This window comes from Cercospora beticola, chromosome 1 (genome assembly GCF_033473495.1).
Source record: "Cercospora beticola chromosome 1, complete sequence".
Lineage (NCBI taxonomy): Eukaryota > Fungi > Ascomycota > Dothideomycetes > Mycosphaerellales > Mycosphaerellaceae > Cercospora > Cercospora beticola.
The window spans coordinates 585,907-600,584 of record NC_088935.1 but is presented as its reverse complement, the minus strand read 5'-3'; the positions used below and the strand labels follow the sequence as shown (position 1 = coordinate 600,584).

The window sequence follows — 14,678 nt, the reverse complement described above, 5'->3', positions numbered from 1 at the left end:
TTTTCGGGAAGAAAGCAGACCGAACGAAATCTCCCTCGCGACTGGGATTAGAGCGTGGGTAAAACTGTGTTTACTGGAGGAATTGTACGTTACTTAGGGCTGGTTGTGACTGGGTACGAGACAAATTCATGCTTGAATGTGGTCGTTGTAGCGCAGCTAGCAATGTCTGGCCGCTCACTGCACCTCGCGATCGTGGTTCTTGCTTTTCCCCACAACTGGGGGCTCTAGTACGCCTCTGCGAGTACGAGGTTCTCGTGCTCTGCTGAGCTCTTGCGCTCCAGCTTCTGAGATCTTTTTGCTAGCCTTGAACGACCTTTGGTCTGCATTGGACGGAGGAGATAAAGGCTCTGGCGAAGGTCTGGGCTTCTCTGCAGATGGTTCTGTACTCGACGGGCGATGTTCCTTCTTCCATATGCTGTTGTTCTGCGGCAGTAAGACCTTCTGAGCGTCGCTGTTGCGCTTTGTTCCACGTCGGATATGTGACGGCCACACCGATGGTGGAAGATGTGGATAGATATATTGGCCAGGTCCAATATGGGGGTCGAAGTGAACCCCTTGGACATTGTTCAGTACCGTCGGGTGTCTACTCACCGAGGTACTGGAATGCCGTTTCGTTTCTGGGTGTTGAAGAAGCTGCAAAGCGGCGATTGCGATGCTCCTGAGACGTTCGACTGGCTCGGGTGTGATCGCAGCTTCCTCTATTCGCACAGAGAAGACCAAGAGCTCCTGGTTGGTGCTCGCCAATGATAGTCTGGATAAGAACCAAGCAGTCGCGCTCTAGTTGACCGGTCTGCCAGATGCTGCAGCAACCTTCTTCACGTCTTCTGCCATATCCGGAATGCCAGTAATAATGGTTTGCGCCAGAATGTCATGGAAATCGCCATACGCTTCATTCCGTCCTTTCTGTTCCTGATTGTGACGCATGACCACCTCGACAAACTCACGAGTGTAGACGTCTGGATTACGTGCCAACTCGACATAATCAATAATGTCTTTCGGCACATGCGTGGGGAGTAGCTGTGCCTTTTGCGAGAGATTCTTGAGGTTCTGCAGTAGATCTTTCCTACACGTTCGCAATGAGCTATCGTATAAGCAGATCGCGTGGGGGCGCCTTCTTACATCTCTCTCTGTAATGCCTGATTTGTATTTGGGCCTTGATACTCGTGCGCTTGGCAGAGGACCATGTAGAGGTTTGTGATGATGGCGCGCAGTTCCTCTGTTGATTGGTCAGTTTACGCGCTGTATAAGGACCGAAAGCAGATTCATCGCCATACTGTTCACCTCATCGAGAGTAGTCGTGGCGGCCATTTTCGCGAGTTTCCTGGCAGTCGGAATATCACTATGCGGATTGTCAAGGACGAATGTTGTTGGAGAGTTGACAGCTCGCAACGCCAGTTGGTTCAGAGCCGCGTGCTTGGCGCGAACTCAAACTCAAATGTGGGGAGACAACATCCCACGACCCACGTGCGACCTTTCCCGACATTCACTTCGCCTTCCGTTCACTCACAAGCTCAGCACGACATAAACTTTGTATCGCGTACGATGGTGGCGGCTATACCGCGGTCAGTGTGCCACATTTCTTGCGACCCAAATGGCACAAGGCGCGGCCGCCCGGCCGACGAGACCGCACCAGCACCGTAGAGGCCTCAGCTTTGCACGACAACCGGATCGCGATCACAAGCAGCGGGCTGAGGACGAGGCGACGGTGGCATACATCAAGCGAACACTATGCGCAAGGACTCCGGACCCATCCACATCTGCAGACTCGACTGCTCACAATCGAGTTTCCGAGCCTCTTGAACAGCTCTTGCCGCCACTAACGAGTTCCAACGATGTGGATATCCAATTATATGCTCTGATTGCCGTAGTCCTGAACCTATTCGTCCAGACATGGTACAACCGGATCACGCCAGATCAGGAATTCGTCGCTTCCATTGTGCAGATTATTGCCCACTGCACAAGGGAATTGGAGCAACGATTACGGCATGTCGACCTGGAAAGCTTGCTGTTGGACGAGCTGCCCGAACTGCTCGCCGAGCATGTCGACGGTAATTTGGACATAGCGAGGCTCTCCCGCCAGACGAAATGCTGATCCGTGGCAGCCGTTCGCATCGCTCAAACATCGCTACGCGCACGTCTTACGACTGCAGAAGTGCGTCAGAGATACCACGCCCTTCGTCCACATCCCGCTCTTTCACCAGTTCCGGCGACCGCTGAAACCACGCTTGAGCAGCAAGAAAACGAAGCCGCGTGGTGTCTACTTCTCGTGGACCGAGTATTGCCACTACTTCTGCCTCCAGAGGATCTGCAGAATCCATGCCTGGACGTTCTCGTATCGGAAATCCTCGCCGAGCTAATCTTTCATAATGGCATTTGTGGCAAAGCTTGTGAGCCGTGGCTGCTATGGGATGGTATTACAAAGCTTTTGCGAGCAGTGCGAGGTGATGCAGCGCAGACTCAACAGAAGAATGCCACCAGCCAACTGGACACCTTCGAACTACTAACCGCAGCACCCGCATCAAATGCGAGTCATGAACAGCTTCGTCCTCGACGGCGCTTCGACATGCTCACTCATACGTTCTGGATTGTGATCCAAGCCGTCATGACGATCTGGCTCCTGGTTCGTACCTTCACTATCGCAATCCTGCAGGCTTCGTCGATTCCAGCACGACCCATTCGATCCTCACACACGTCAGACGGACTGATTGGAGCGTCCGATGATTCTCACCCAACATCGAAAGGAGTCCAGAGCTCACGCTTAGGCGGCGGCGAAACACAGGCTATAATCGGCATGCATGTTTGGGTGTGCATATCCAAGCTGTTGATGCTGGAGCAACGCACCCCATGGCTGTCAGGTGTCCTCTCATTCCTGCAATGGACGGCCTTGCATGGACCAGGGCAAATCTGCAGCACGAACAGCAGATTGGACAGGTGAGTCGCGAATGTTTCTTTCTTCCTTCATCATCAATAAAAACACCCAGGTCCAGTGATGATGACGCTACCGAGGCGGACGAAATACACGGAGCTACGTGCAGCGTGTGTCCCAACGTGTGTCGCATACCCTGGTATTACTTCCCCTCATTCGCCCAAGCGAGAAAGCCACGACGGCAGCCTGCATGAGCTCGCGGTCATCTGATTCTGACGTCCGCCAATGTCATGCTACGGACCTTTCGTATTCTGGAGACTGTGTTTCAATGCCAGTGCTTGCAGTTGCATGGTCGCTTGGCACGCTTACAACAGCGCGTCGTCGCGAAGCGCTTCAACTCCGGCCGAAGAGCTCTCTGTGTCTCGCGAGATCGCTGTCAATACATGCAGCAGCCAGCAAGCAGCAGCCACCCACCACGCTGATGGAACCTGGCGAGCTTCTCTCGGTCCCGACACGTAATCATCGGGCTCCATCACAGGCGCTTGCGGTGAAGCGAGGCAACACAACATGTGGTGCCTCTATCGAAAGATACCTGTTCCAAAAGAGGAAGCTGCTCTGCTCTCGGCAACTGGATGTCCAATCCCGCTCGCGCTGCGGGTTCGGGCCCTTGCGGGCCAGGGTGTTCATCCAAACCCTGGACAGCGCACAAACATCAACACAAAACGTCCGTGCAGCACCACCCGGCCCATTGCGATTGCGGCCCAAACCTAAAAGAACCTATTTTGTCAGAAGGATCCCGGCCGGACCCAAAGCTTACGGATTGGCCCTTGCTGCCGAAGTTAACTGTGGGCACCAGTGAGAGCGCAAAAGAGCTTCTGAACACCTCTATTCGTCCGTCTAAACAGAAGCGATGCGACGGATGCGAGAAAGCAAGCAAGCAAGAAGCGGGACAAGTCTTGCGACTACTGTAACGCGATCCGATCCCGGTGCCCTTCTCTCGTTGTCAATTCCTCTGCTGGTCTGACGCAGTCCGTGCAGCAGTGCAGCCAGCACAGCACATGCATCTATTCGCCTCTACTACCACGAGGCCACCTCCAGACCGAAGAACCGCAAACGCCATTGCATATGCACGCAATCAGGCGCTTTTACCCTTCTCAGCACAAACACTCATCCAACCAACCTCCCGGAACACCATAACATCATACTGACACATCCATTCACCACCCATTCACTGACTCAATCCACCAAACAGACTCCTCTCCTCCCAATTCCACACCCACATCCTCTCATCAGCCTCAATCAACAAATCCCTCCCCTCCATGCTGCAAGCCACCCGAACCGCCCTCTTCCCCGAAAACAGCCCAGCACCCGCCCGAATCCCTCCAACCCCCGAAGAAGCTCTACAGCTGCGGAAAGAATGTGCCGCTGTCATCGTTTCTGCCGTACCAGAATCCATCCGCGCTAGATTATTCGCGACGGGTGATGTCGAGGTAATGCAGGAAGATGTGGAGTGCGAGTTGGAAAGTTTGCTCGGGGATGGGTACTTGAATAAGCATTTGGTGGTGAGAGTGGTGGAGTTGATTGTTGCGAGGTTGTTTCCCGAGTTGAGGGTTGAGGCTTCTGCTTGACGGTCAGTGGCGGTGAAGACTGGATTGTCGGTTAGCAAGATAGACTAGAAGGTCAGTTAGATCGTTAGCTGGTCGGTTGATCGAATGAAGATTCAGTTCCTCGACGATAACTGATGTAGAAATCGATCATCAAGTCGACAATACTCGTTAGCGATATCGCTCGGTGCATTCTTTCTTCTGTCTCCTGTCTTCCGTCTCCATCGACGGCTCGAGCTACTTTTTTCGCTCGCTCACTCTCCCTCTCGCTCCAAAGGCAGTCAATGCAAAAACATAACAATACAGTATAATCCGAAAGATTTCCTCCTCTCGTTTGATGATAGCCGCGCGAGCGGACTTAGATCCCCTGTGTCTCTGCGTAGTTGACGAAGAAATTTTTGTGGTGGTCTCTTAACCCCTTCTTCCCTAACGCGCAAAAGATATATCGTGCTGTGCTCATGTGTCCCATATTTACCAGTTCCCGTCAATGCATAAATAGTCAAATCGCGCGCTGTGAAAACCGAGATAAAAGCTGTGCAAGATATACAAGCTGGAGAAACGTAAACGTGGAACTGCTTCTGCTGAATCTGTTCAGCGGAGACGGGGTTGTCAGAAGTGAAAGAAAAGACTAGGTTGCAGCAGATCGGATCAACTGCCATTGGCGTTGCCTTGCGAAGGGTGTGATGACTGTATTTTTAGCTTCTCCATCAACTTGCCAATGGTAATGCTCTCATTCAAGTCGAGAAATCCTTGTGGCTGTTGTTCGAAAAAGGCGAGAACGATCTGAAGTGCCTGGCGAGCTTCTTCGGGAGAAGTCGCGACTCCAGACTTCGTTGAACCGCGTCGACTGGACGAGTCGATGTGCGGCGGGAGAGGAGGTGGTCCCATACTGTTGTGATCGTTCGACATCGAGGCCGGATGTATCGTTGTGTTCGAGCCATTGTGTAGAGCCATGGCCTCATCAAGGCTGATCAGCGGATCAGGGGGCTCTTCCATCGGTGAATCGAGTGTCGATCCATTGGTAGTATACTTAGGCGTCGCTGCATCTCCCGGCGAGCTCGAATACTGGTCTATGCGCGGAAAAGTCTGGCTTCGCGGTCGGTGGGAGCTGGAGTTCGACGGCACGGCTACGATCGGTCGCGAATGGGGTGTGGGTATAAAAGGTGAAGGTGCCGTTCCGGAATCGGGCGTGAAAAATGGTGATGTACCGGGACTGAGCGGTCCCGGTGAAAACGAAGACGGCGCTGTGTCGGTGAAGGCGCTGTTCAGTGAGGTCGTGCTCTGACTGTGGAATACACCATGCCTGTGGTTGCCAAAGTCGATGTAATCGTCTGGACTTTCGTTCTTAAGACTTTCCTGGCTCTGCACCCGTTGCAGGTCGATTGGTGACGGTGAACCCAGCCCAGAAGGCGATATTGGGGAGGTGTCGCCCGGAGTGTGTGAGGAAGAGGATACTGCAGCTCCAAAGTCGGCGTCATCGGGCGCGAGTGACGCCTTACGCGACCGCGCGCCCATCAAGTTGTTCTTGAGCTTGAACTTTTCTATCCAGCTCGAACTTAGCGTGACATGGTTATCTGGACTCGTCGTTGTCGCAGCAAATGCGCGCGCCTGAGCCCGTATCATGTCATCGGAAAGAGGATTCCCCTTCTTCTCCTGCTGAGCGATCAATGACCGTCATCATCTGTTACTTTGCACAGCGCACACGAACCTGATTCTTCGCCCACACAGCAAGAGCACGCTCAATGTCAGGAGACCGTCCTTTCGCCCGCTTCACGGGCGATCGACTGCCATCGTCCTGAAAGAGGTACTTCTCCTTTTGTCGCAAGACTTTGGAGACGGTGCTGGGAGCTGGTCAGCGACGATCAAGGCACCTTGACTGCACTCCGGTCGTACCTTCTCTCAACGCCGAAGATTGCTGGTTGCGATTAGCGCTTCGTTCATCGATCAGCAACACAATTCACGTACCTCCAATCTCGGTCTGTTTGCTGTTCGGGTGCTCCTCTGCATATTGACACATGCGCTTTCGGTCCAGGTCAGTCAGAGTTTTGCGCGGTGTCGAAGTCGATCGAGTCGATGTTGCCGACACAGGTGTCAGTAAGGGTCCGGCGGACATCGGTTGAAGAGGCTGGACGGGCTGTTGATAGATGGGTGGGTAGGAAGCCGGGCCTTGACGGTTCAGCATCGAAGGCCATTGCGGCATGCCGGTCACCAACGGTTGCAGCTGGTGGTGCATTGGCCGTTGGTGCATCCCGCTGGCGAAGGCACTGGGTTCCATGGGCAGCTGAGGCGAGGCGAAGTTGAAGCCCTGATACTCCTGGGCGGGCGTGCCGTGATGGGAGTGAGGATGTGTCGGAAAGTGCGTCCAGTGGGTCGGCGGCGAGGATCGATAAGCGGTGTTGCGGTCGTCGTCGGCCATGGCATCGACGACCGTGTAGCAGCGCCGCGGTGAGGCAGCGCTTACGTCGTGGCAGCAGGTGCGGTGCAGTGCAGCAGGCAACGGTGCGGCTATAGCAGCAACGGCGTTGGAGACAGCAGGAGCGAACAGCAGCTTTACACGCCTGTGGCTTGCTTGGGCTTAGGGCGGCAGAAACGGCGGCTGCACGCTATGCTGCAGCAGTTCGCTCGGGGATGCGATGTGCAACATGCGAGCCAGGACTCGACAGCTGGGGAAGGCGGCGGGATGAGGGCATAATCAGCGGCGGCAACAACGACAGCAGCAGCAGCAGCAGCAGCGAGCGAGACTCATATGCGGGCTGCGGTCTGCGCGTGCAGGTTACAGGAGACGAGTCGAGGCTGCGAGGGCCGGGTTGAGTAGATCAAGTGCTGAGAGTTTGCGGAGGCGGTCGTGCCAGGGTGTCTAACTTAGTGTAGGTTTGCCAGTACGCACGGTTCGGCGCGGTGGGAAGTTGGCCCTCGCGCTGGTGCTGGTGCTGGCGCTGTGCTGCTGCGACGAGTTGAGGCTTTGCTGGATGGCCATCCCTGCGGCCTGCGATCGACCGCACGGCCATCGCGCGCGCACTGCTGCTGCCCGGGGCTGGGCGTGGGATAGAGGATGTGGACCGCCCGCCCGCCTAGTGCTCACATCCACATCCGACGACAGGGCGGGACCGCGTCACAGAGCGCTGCCATCGCCAGACACAATGCCTGTCAGACGTCGCACAGTCGTCGCCCGCTCTCGTGGCCTGCCACCGCCGGTGCAGTCCAGGGCGGATCCGCATCCACTTGCTGGCCGGCCTGCTGCGACCGCGCTGCTGTGCGATGCGGTGGTGCCTGTCCTGTGCTGTCCTGTGCCTGTTCTGTACTGCACCGTCTGCACTATGTACTACAGTATTGCCATCTGCCACTCGCCCTGCGATGCAGTGGGCATCATTCCCGCTGCAGGCGCTTGGGCGCTCTGCATCCTCTTTCGTCCACGCGCGACCTCCAATGGCAGAAACATACGCCGCATCTGCCTCTCCATTGCTCGCCGCTACCACCACACGTGCTCCCTGCGCCTGATCGCATCGTCCAGCGCATCGTCACTCACATCCACTCACAGTATGGCACACCCACGCCCAGCCGAGGTCGCCGTGTCTGCTGCGATGACGGCGAGCAGGCCGACCAGACCAGACCAGGCCAGCAGGCATTCGGGCCACCTCGCTAGCAGACTTCCTCATCAAAGATCGTCGAGTGCAGGCCGCCGCAACTATTGCCCGTGTCGTCGCCCAAGCTCGCCATCCAGGCCGACACCTGCTCACATCTCCTCCTGCCCCCGAGACACGCCTTTCCCATTTGCTCCATCGCGTTCAACGACACCGAAAGCTTAGCGCCTTTTCGCAAAGGTAAAAGCTGCAGCGCGCGCGAGTAAGCTTGTGAGTTTGGCAGAAACGCTGAAAGTGTACTTTTGCGATTGGTAGAATATGCTGCACCTGCTCCACACTAGCGGCGATCCTTCTTGCTGCGACTCTCAACGCTTCCTTGCCTGCCCGTGCTTGGCGCCACACCTTCCCGCTGCTGCTCTGCTGGCTGCTGATCCGGCAGAGCAGGCACGACGACATGATGCACAGCAACTCCGTCCGTCCTCCCGAAGGGCCATATCGCGACACCAGACCAGCCCGCCCGCGCGGGGATCACTCCTGTCGATCGGCGCGAGACGGCCTCGACGGCCGCTACCTGCAAGCTTCATCCGCCCACCTAAACTGAAACAGAGCAAAGTAGGTTATCCAAACCTCGACGACTCCCCAAATTACCAGAGGACCAGCCACGCGACCTCCCGCTGGGTGTTCGTCTCGCTTCGCATGCTTTTTGCTATGAATGGCAATATGGCACCCAGCACCACGCCGCCATCACTGCCGGCGGGCGAACGCACGGTATGTATTCCATGTACTCCTGCTCGAAATAGCTCGGACCCTTCCGACCACCACCATTCGCCCTAGGCCTTGTTGAACTACTCCCAGCTATTGAATCCTGGATTTCCCTCTTGGGCCGCGCATCATGATACACCTCATCTACCCTTCCCACTCTGGGCGTCAGCGTGTTGGGATCTCGACTCCTGCTGAGCAATTACATCGATTCTGGCCAGCGACTCAGAGCGCGTTGCATACCGCAAAGCCTTACCATTTGCTAGCCAAAACTTACGCTTGCGCGCTTGCGAGGGCCGCCTCTGCTTAGCTCACACAATTGCCTTCAACTAGCCTGGAGCCGGATCTCCGGGCTGCCTCGACATCGTTTGAGAGTTTCTCTTTTCGATCAATTCTATTGCACCGCCACCAAGTCTCTCACGCCATCCCTACACTCGAACAAGTCCGGGCGTGGTTGGTCCTTCCAATGGTTTCGAAATTCAAAATGACGGCAGCGATGCGGGCCAATGGTGAGATCCCACGTCCACAATTCTGCAGGTTGTACCCAACCAAACTTCTCCGAGTCGAAAGTAGGTTGTCGTGCAAGATTGTAACAGGCATTGTCCGAACCCTTCGGCTTGTACAACATTAACCTTTCCGTTCCTGTAAACTATGCCCGCAAATAGAACACGCCTGATTCGAAACTTACGAGCCCTTCCACCGCATCGCATCGCTCTCGTTGCGAGCATCATCAAACACGAATAATGATATATCGCCGACGGCCACAAGCCCACAAGAAAAGATTGTTGCTGATCATCTTCAAGTCGATCCGGCTTGTCGATCAATAAACGCTCGGGAGAGCGCCGCGGTCTAATCACTACAAGCTCAAGACGGTTCTAGCTTGGCACCACCAGCGGTGCTAGCACTTCAAGAACATATGCAAGTCGAGAGTCTCAGGGAGACGATCTTTGGAAACGACAACAATGACGCGTTAGGAGGTAGTTGCACGACAGCATCAGCCACACAGCCCGGAATGCGCCGTGTCACCAACTCGAACATGGCCACTTCCAGCATGTGACGGAACATTCGTGTTCGATCTTCGATATCTCAGAAGCTGTGGCAGTCAGGAGTGGCCACTGCTGTACCTGCTTCTGGTAAGCTGCAGTTCCTGTCGTACTTTGGATGATGCGCAGACTCGATCGGCAGGCATCAAGCATGCTGCCCCACTGCTGTTCTCCAGGGCGTCGAAATCACAGCGGCCTCGTATGCAGATGCAGATGAAGCAGAACATCCCTTCGATTATGCGTCATCATAGATCTGGACAAGAGATGGCCAGTTCAACATAGTCGTTGAGCATCACGAAAGGTTCCGACTCCTGACAACGATCATGACTCTGACACAGCACAAGCACCGTAGTCTACGCATCCTCACATTACCCCTCGGCAGGATCCGGCATTTGCCAAGCTCTTCGTTGACAGCTCGTAACTTGAAACAAGACATCCAATCAAGCGAGCAACTGTTGAAGAAACACAGCCACGACGGGTTCGGCGATCGACGTCGTTTTCAGTACAAGCTGCGCGCCCATTTATTTGGATTGTCAAGCTCAATCGCGGTGGGGACCTCCCAGTTACACAAATCCAACCACGACAAGGCTGAAGACAATCCTAGACATGAAACTCTCCGAATTGCAATCGACTGCATAGACGCCCAAGTCCGGAGTTCCGCAAGCACATCAATCTATGGGATCGTTGCCAACGAAACTGAACCTTTGGCGTCTAGACCTCGAGACGCGGGGCTTGTGGGAACCGGACTGCCGGGTCCGCCGTTGTAACTTTGTAGGCGAGTATTCGTCACCGAGGCCAACCGCATGTCAACCAAATCTACCGACAAGACGGCATTGATGAATTGTCATCTATCAATGTTTGCGGTATCGACTGCGCTGCATGACATGAGAAATCGGACGATCGTGTTGATGCGCTTGGTCGACTGCGTGACGCTAGGCAGAAGGAAAGCACTGTTTCCTCGTGAGAAGTGCTCCAACTCCAGTGCAATGGGATCACAAACCCGCATAATATCACAAATTCGAGCACAACGCTTGCCTGGAAGTTGAAACCACCAGCATTAATCATTAAATCCAGCGCAAAGGTAACTTCATTGAGCACTTGATCAGCACTCAAACTAGCTTACCAAATCTCTCCTTAGTCAATTCTCCGAGAAATGCGAAGAAGAATGGCGCAGTCTAATATGAGACTTGGCAACAACCAAGTCTAAGGCTTCATCGACTGAGTCTATGACTTAAAGTTGGGAGGATCACCACTTTGCAATACTGAATCGAACACGCCGCATCATGCTCCGAACATTCATGGAAAAATCGGCTTTCCAGAAGGTATATCTTTTTAACTGACTAGCGGAACTAGGGCAACTTCCGTCATCTTCCGGACGTTGTTCTGCAAATGTGCTCACGACGATGCACAGATGTGACGTGCAGAGCACTAGATCAGCGGCCAGCGGACGTGTCTAGACGGAAGACGTTGGACGTTTGTTGTTAGGTCTTGCGTCACTTAGTCATGGGAATATGACCAACGGTGGTAAGTCTGTGCGTTTTGCCTTCTTAGCGTATAAACTTAAGGAGAAGAGAAGGCTGGAGTGATGGGCTGGGCGACGTCGTTTGGATTTGCTGCACCGGATTAGATATTCGGATGGTTGGAGGTGCGGTGGGCCGAGAGATGGGGTGTGAACGGCCGAGTTCCGAGAGGGGAGGTCGAGTCTCCTGAAGATGTCGTGTTTGTGAGAATGCTTACCACGGCCACGGAGATGGTGGGAGTCGAGTGACCATGAGACATACTCAAAAGCTGAACGAACATGGTTTGCAGCGAAGAACGGCAGTTTCACATTGCTTCCCGAACAATTTCCCATCAACTGCCATTCAATCCATATATCCCATCCTTCTTCTCGGTCCCTTCAGGTCCCACAACTCCATTGCACGAAGTGCCACGAGAAATCTAGAAGAAATATTTGTTACCGCCATCGACACACTGCTACCAGTGCAGGTCAACCAATACCAAAAATATCATACCCTTCCTTGTTCCCGAACCATACCCCTTCTTTCCTCTTTCTCTCTCACAAATGTTGCCCTTTGGCCTACTAATCATTCAACCCACCATCTACTACCCCACTACCTTCTGCTCCACTCTGAATGTCTTCTTCACATGCGAAGAAAGAAACCACGTATCCTAGGACTGCTACGAAAGTCCGCAAAATTGGAGATCTATGATAAGCCGGATAATATCTTCGCATTCGAAGTCCTCGGGACATTCCCGACGTGAGAGGGTTTTCCCTTGTGGTTGCGGATGTAAATGTGCGTTTAAGAGGGAAATGCGACGTTGATTTGTGGCCAGTGACGAGCATTGGGATACTGATGGGCAGGGATGAGGGGGTGGTTGGATTGGCGGGAGCGCAGGGGAGATGGGATGAATGCATGATGAAAATCGTTTTTAAAGGTTTCGTTAATTGCTATGGATGTAGTCGCAGTGAAAGGTACGATGGCAGCACGCTCCATCTGAAGTCCGTCAGTGAACGCCTTTGCCGACAAATTGGTCAACGAACGCCTCCCTTTCCTTCCCAACCGATACGCCATATCTCCTAATCAAGATCGTTCGTGCGGCAGTATTCAATGTCCCTCATTGGGCTCAAACTTGCAAAACGAAGAATGCGGCAGCTAAAATCAGGCAGTCATCGCCATCGAACCCACGTCGACGCAAGACGCCTTCGACGTCTCTCACCAGAGATGTAATCTCTGACGATATTCAGCGATGCTCGTCGAAACAAGGCTCTCAAAAGTAAGTAAGCCGCCGGCAACATTTCGAATGTTGTCGCGGTAAAAAATCGAGCTGTTCAAGAACCTCGACGCCCCTCACATCTTGACGCCAAGCTCCGAATAGAAATGGTTCATCTTGTGCTTCTCGGAGGACTTCTTGCCTGTATTGGGATCATACGTATGGCAGCCTGAGGACGCGGCATTCGGTGGCTGGTTTCTAGTCAGAAGGAAGATCGAAGGCGCAATGAAATGCGTGGGGTGGAGAAGGATTGCTGAAGCGTGGGTGAGGGCTGGGTGTCGACTGGTATGATGAATTGGGTATGTGCTCTGCAAGATCCACTCGCGCCATGGTAACGACAATATAAAGGGTGTGCGGGGTGTGTGGAGCACGAGATCGGATACTCACAGTGTACAGATGCAGACTGATGGCGAAGTCTTCGGGATCTGTGCTCGGGTTGCCGACCGAGTGCAAGCCGAGACGGTCACTCATGTACGTTACTTGGTCCGTGGTGTACCGTGTCTTTCGCATCACGGGTAACTTGCTGGTCGATGAAGCTCTTGGGCATGTGGCTGAACATTTGTGTTCGGTATTGCCGTTCAGTGCAGCACCTTCTGCAGAGTCCAGATCGAGTAATGAAAGATTGGAGTTGGCTTGACATGGGAAGCCATAGAGTGTTTCTTCAAGCGTGCCCTTGAGGACTTTCATGACACAGTGAGCGTTTGCATGATCGTGTACGGGCGATGCCTTGCCAGGCGTCCAGACGAGAATCTACATGTCGATGGTCAGTGGGTGTTGTTGCAGGCTAGTGTGGTGGACTGGAGCGGATGTGCTGGGTGCCTGAACTTTAAGGCACCACAAATATGGCGTGCTCAGAGCTAAACCGCTTTGAACACGCGGGCGAGGACAAAATGCCATCCACTTTCCCACTTCTCTTCCTGTAGACTCACCAAGAGATTCGCTTTGCCGTTCCCTCGATCCACGAGGTTCCTCGTGTATGCCATTTCAGCGTCCGAAAACGCGTACCGGGACCATTCTGACTCATCGGACGAGTATGCCTCCATCGCAGAGACCAAGTCGCCCACTTTGACCGATGCACTGTCGATACCATTGCTCGGACCCAAGATGCGATTGATGTCGCTAACGAGACGCTGGAATTCGTCCTCATGGTCAAGAGATTGTCGTCGGGATAGCTGAGGCTCGGGCGAGCCTCTGGCACTGTCGTGCAGCGACGCGGTCTTCAGCGACCCCGCACTACTAGAGGCCCGTCGTGCTGTGGTAGTCATACTCGATGGCGATGATGGTGAGGTGTCCTGGTCTGGCGGGACGAAATGAAAAGTGGGAAGGTGGGACTACGGCAAGAAGAAAATTTCTGGCGAGCGAGTCTTCTGGCAGTTGGGAAAGGCAGTCGCTTGTGTGCTGCTTGCCAGACTTGTAGGGCGCAAGACAAAAGCCTTACGCAACGTGTTGGCCCACCCCGCATCGACCGGAACGTTCTACCTCGAGGATTCGTGCGCGCATGTGAGCGCTCCAGCTTCCCCGATGGTAGCCGGTCATTGGCCTCCCACTCACCGCACCACTGGCTGGAGCTCGGATTGTCTCATGCACAATTACCTCGCACAGCGCCAGCGTGCGTGGGTGGGAGTAGATCGCATTTGTCCACATGCGATGAGCCGACGGTTTGTGCTGCCCACTGCCTCGTACGGAGTGTTGCTCTGGCAGCAATCAAAAGGTAAGTTGGCGGGCAGACACCGACGTGGGCCCTTGCAAACGGGCTGTCCATTGTGGTTAATCTAGCGACGAGCCGGCGCCAGTAGCTGGTTGAGAACGTATCAGCTTGCACGGGCCTACCCTGAGCCAATTTGCACCCAGTGTCGTCCCGAGAATGTAGCATGTGTTTCGAAGTAATGGCAGCCAACTGCTTATCTCCAAACCTTCGTCTGTCCAGTTTTGCTTCGCTCTGTATATCTCTGTCTTCCATATCTCACGTGACCGAGATTTCTCGGGACTTTCTTCGATTGCCCCACTAATGCGGTCATAGTCGATTTTCTGAGCGAACACCTTCTGTACACCA

General features: G+C 54.2%; 4 protein-coding genes across 4 annotated transcripts; 1 reads left to right on the top strand and 3 right to left on the bottom strand.

Annotated features, from left to right (window-relative positions):
- Window positions 1–777: 777 nt before the first annotated feature.
- On the bottom strand, window positions 778–1,308 carry RHO25_000266 (uncharacterized protein; the record flags this gene model as incomplete). Its single annotated transcript, XM_023592887.2, has 3 exons — window positions 778–1,063; window positions 1,120–1,216; window positions 1,275–1,308. 3 exons carry the CDS (start codon window positions 1,306–1,308, stop codon window positions 778–780), a joined length of 417 nt encoding a protein of 138 aa, XP_023460017.1.
- A 283-nt stretch (window positions 1,309–1,591) lies between these two features.
- RHO25_000265 (uncharacterized protein) lies at window positions 1,592–2,935 on the top strand (the record flags this gene model as incomplete). The annotated part of the gene is made up of 2 exons (XM_023592886.2): window positions 1,592–2,048; window positions 2,103–2,935. 2 exons carry the CDS (start codon window positions 1,592–1,594, stop codon window positions 2,933–2,935), a joined length of 1,290 nt encoding a protein of 429 aa, XP_023460016.1.
- A 2,183-nt stretch (window positions 2,936–5,118) lies between these two features.
- On the bottom strand, window positions 5,119–6,886 carry RHO25_000264 (uncharacterized protein; the record flags this gene model as incomplete). The annotated part of the gene is made up of 4 exons (XM_023592885.2): window positions 5,119–6,123; window positions 6,179–6,311; window positions 6,364–6,385; window positions 6,436–6,886. 4 exons carry the CDS (start codon window positions 6,884–6,886, stop codon window positions 5,119–5,121), a joined length of 1,611 nt encoding a protein of 536 aa, XP_023460028.1.
- A 5,816-nt stretch (window positions 6,887–12,702) lies between these two features.
- Window positions 12,703–13,890, bottom strand: RHO25_000263 (uncharacterized protein; the record flags this gene model as incomplete). The annotated part of the gene is made up of 3 exons (XM_023592884.2): window positions 12,703–12,816; window positions 13,013–13,375; window positions 13,555–13,890. The coding sequence occupies 3 exons, from the start codon at window positions 13,888–13,890 to the stop codon at window positions 12,703–12,705; spliced, it is 813 nt and encodes a 270-aa protein (XP_023460022.1).
- Window positions 13,891–14,678: the final 788 nt, after the last annotated feature.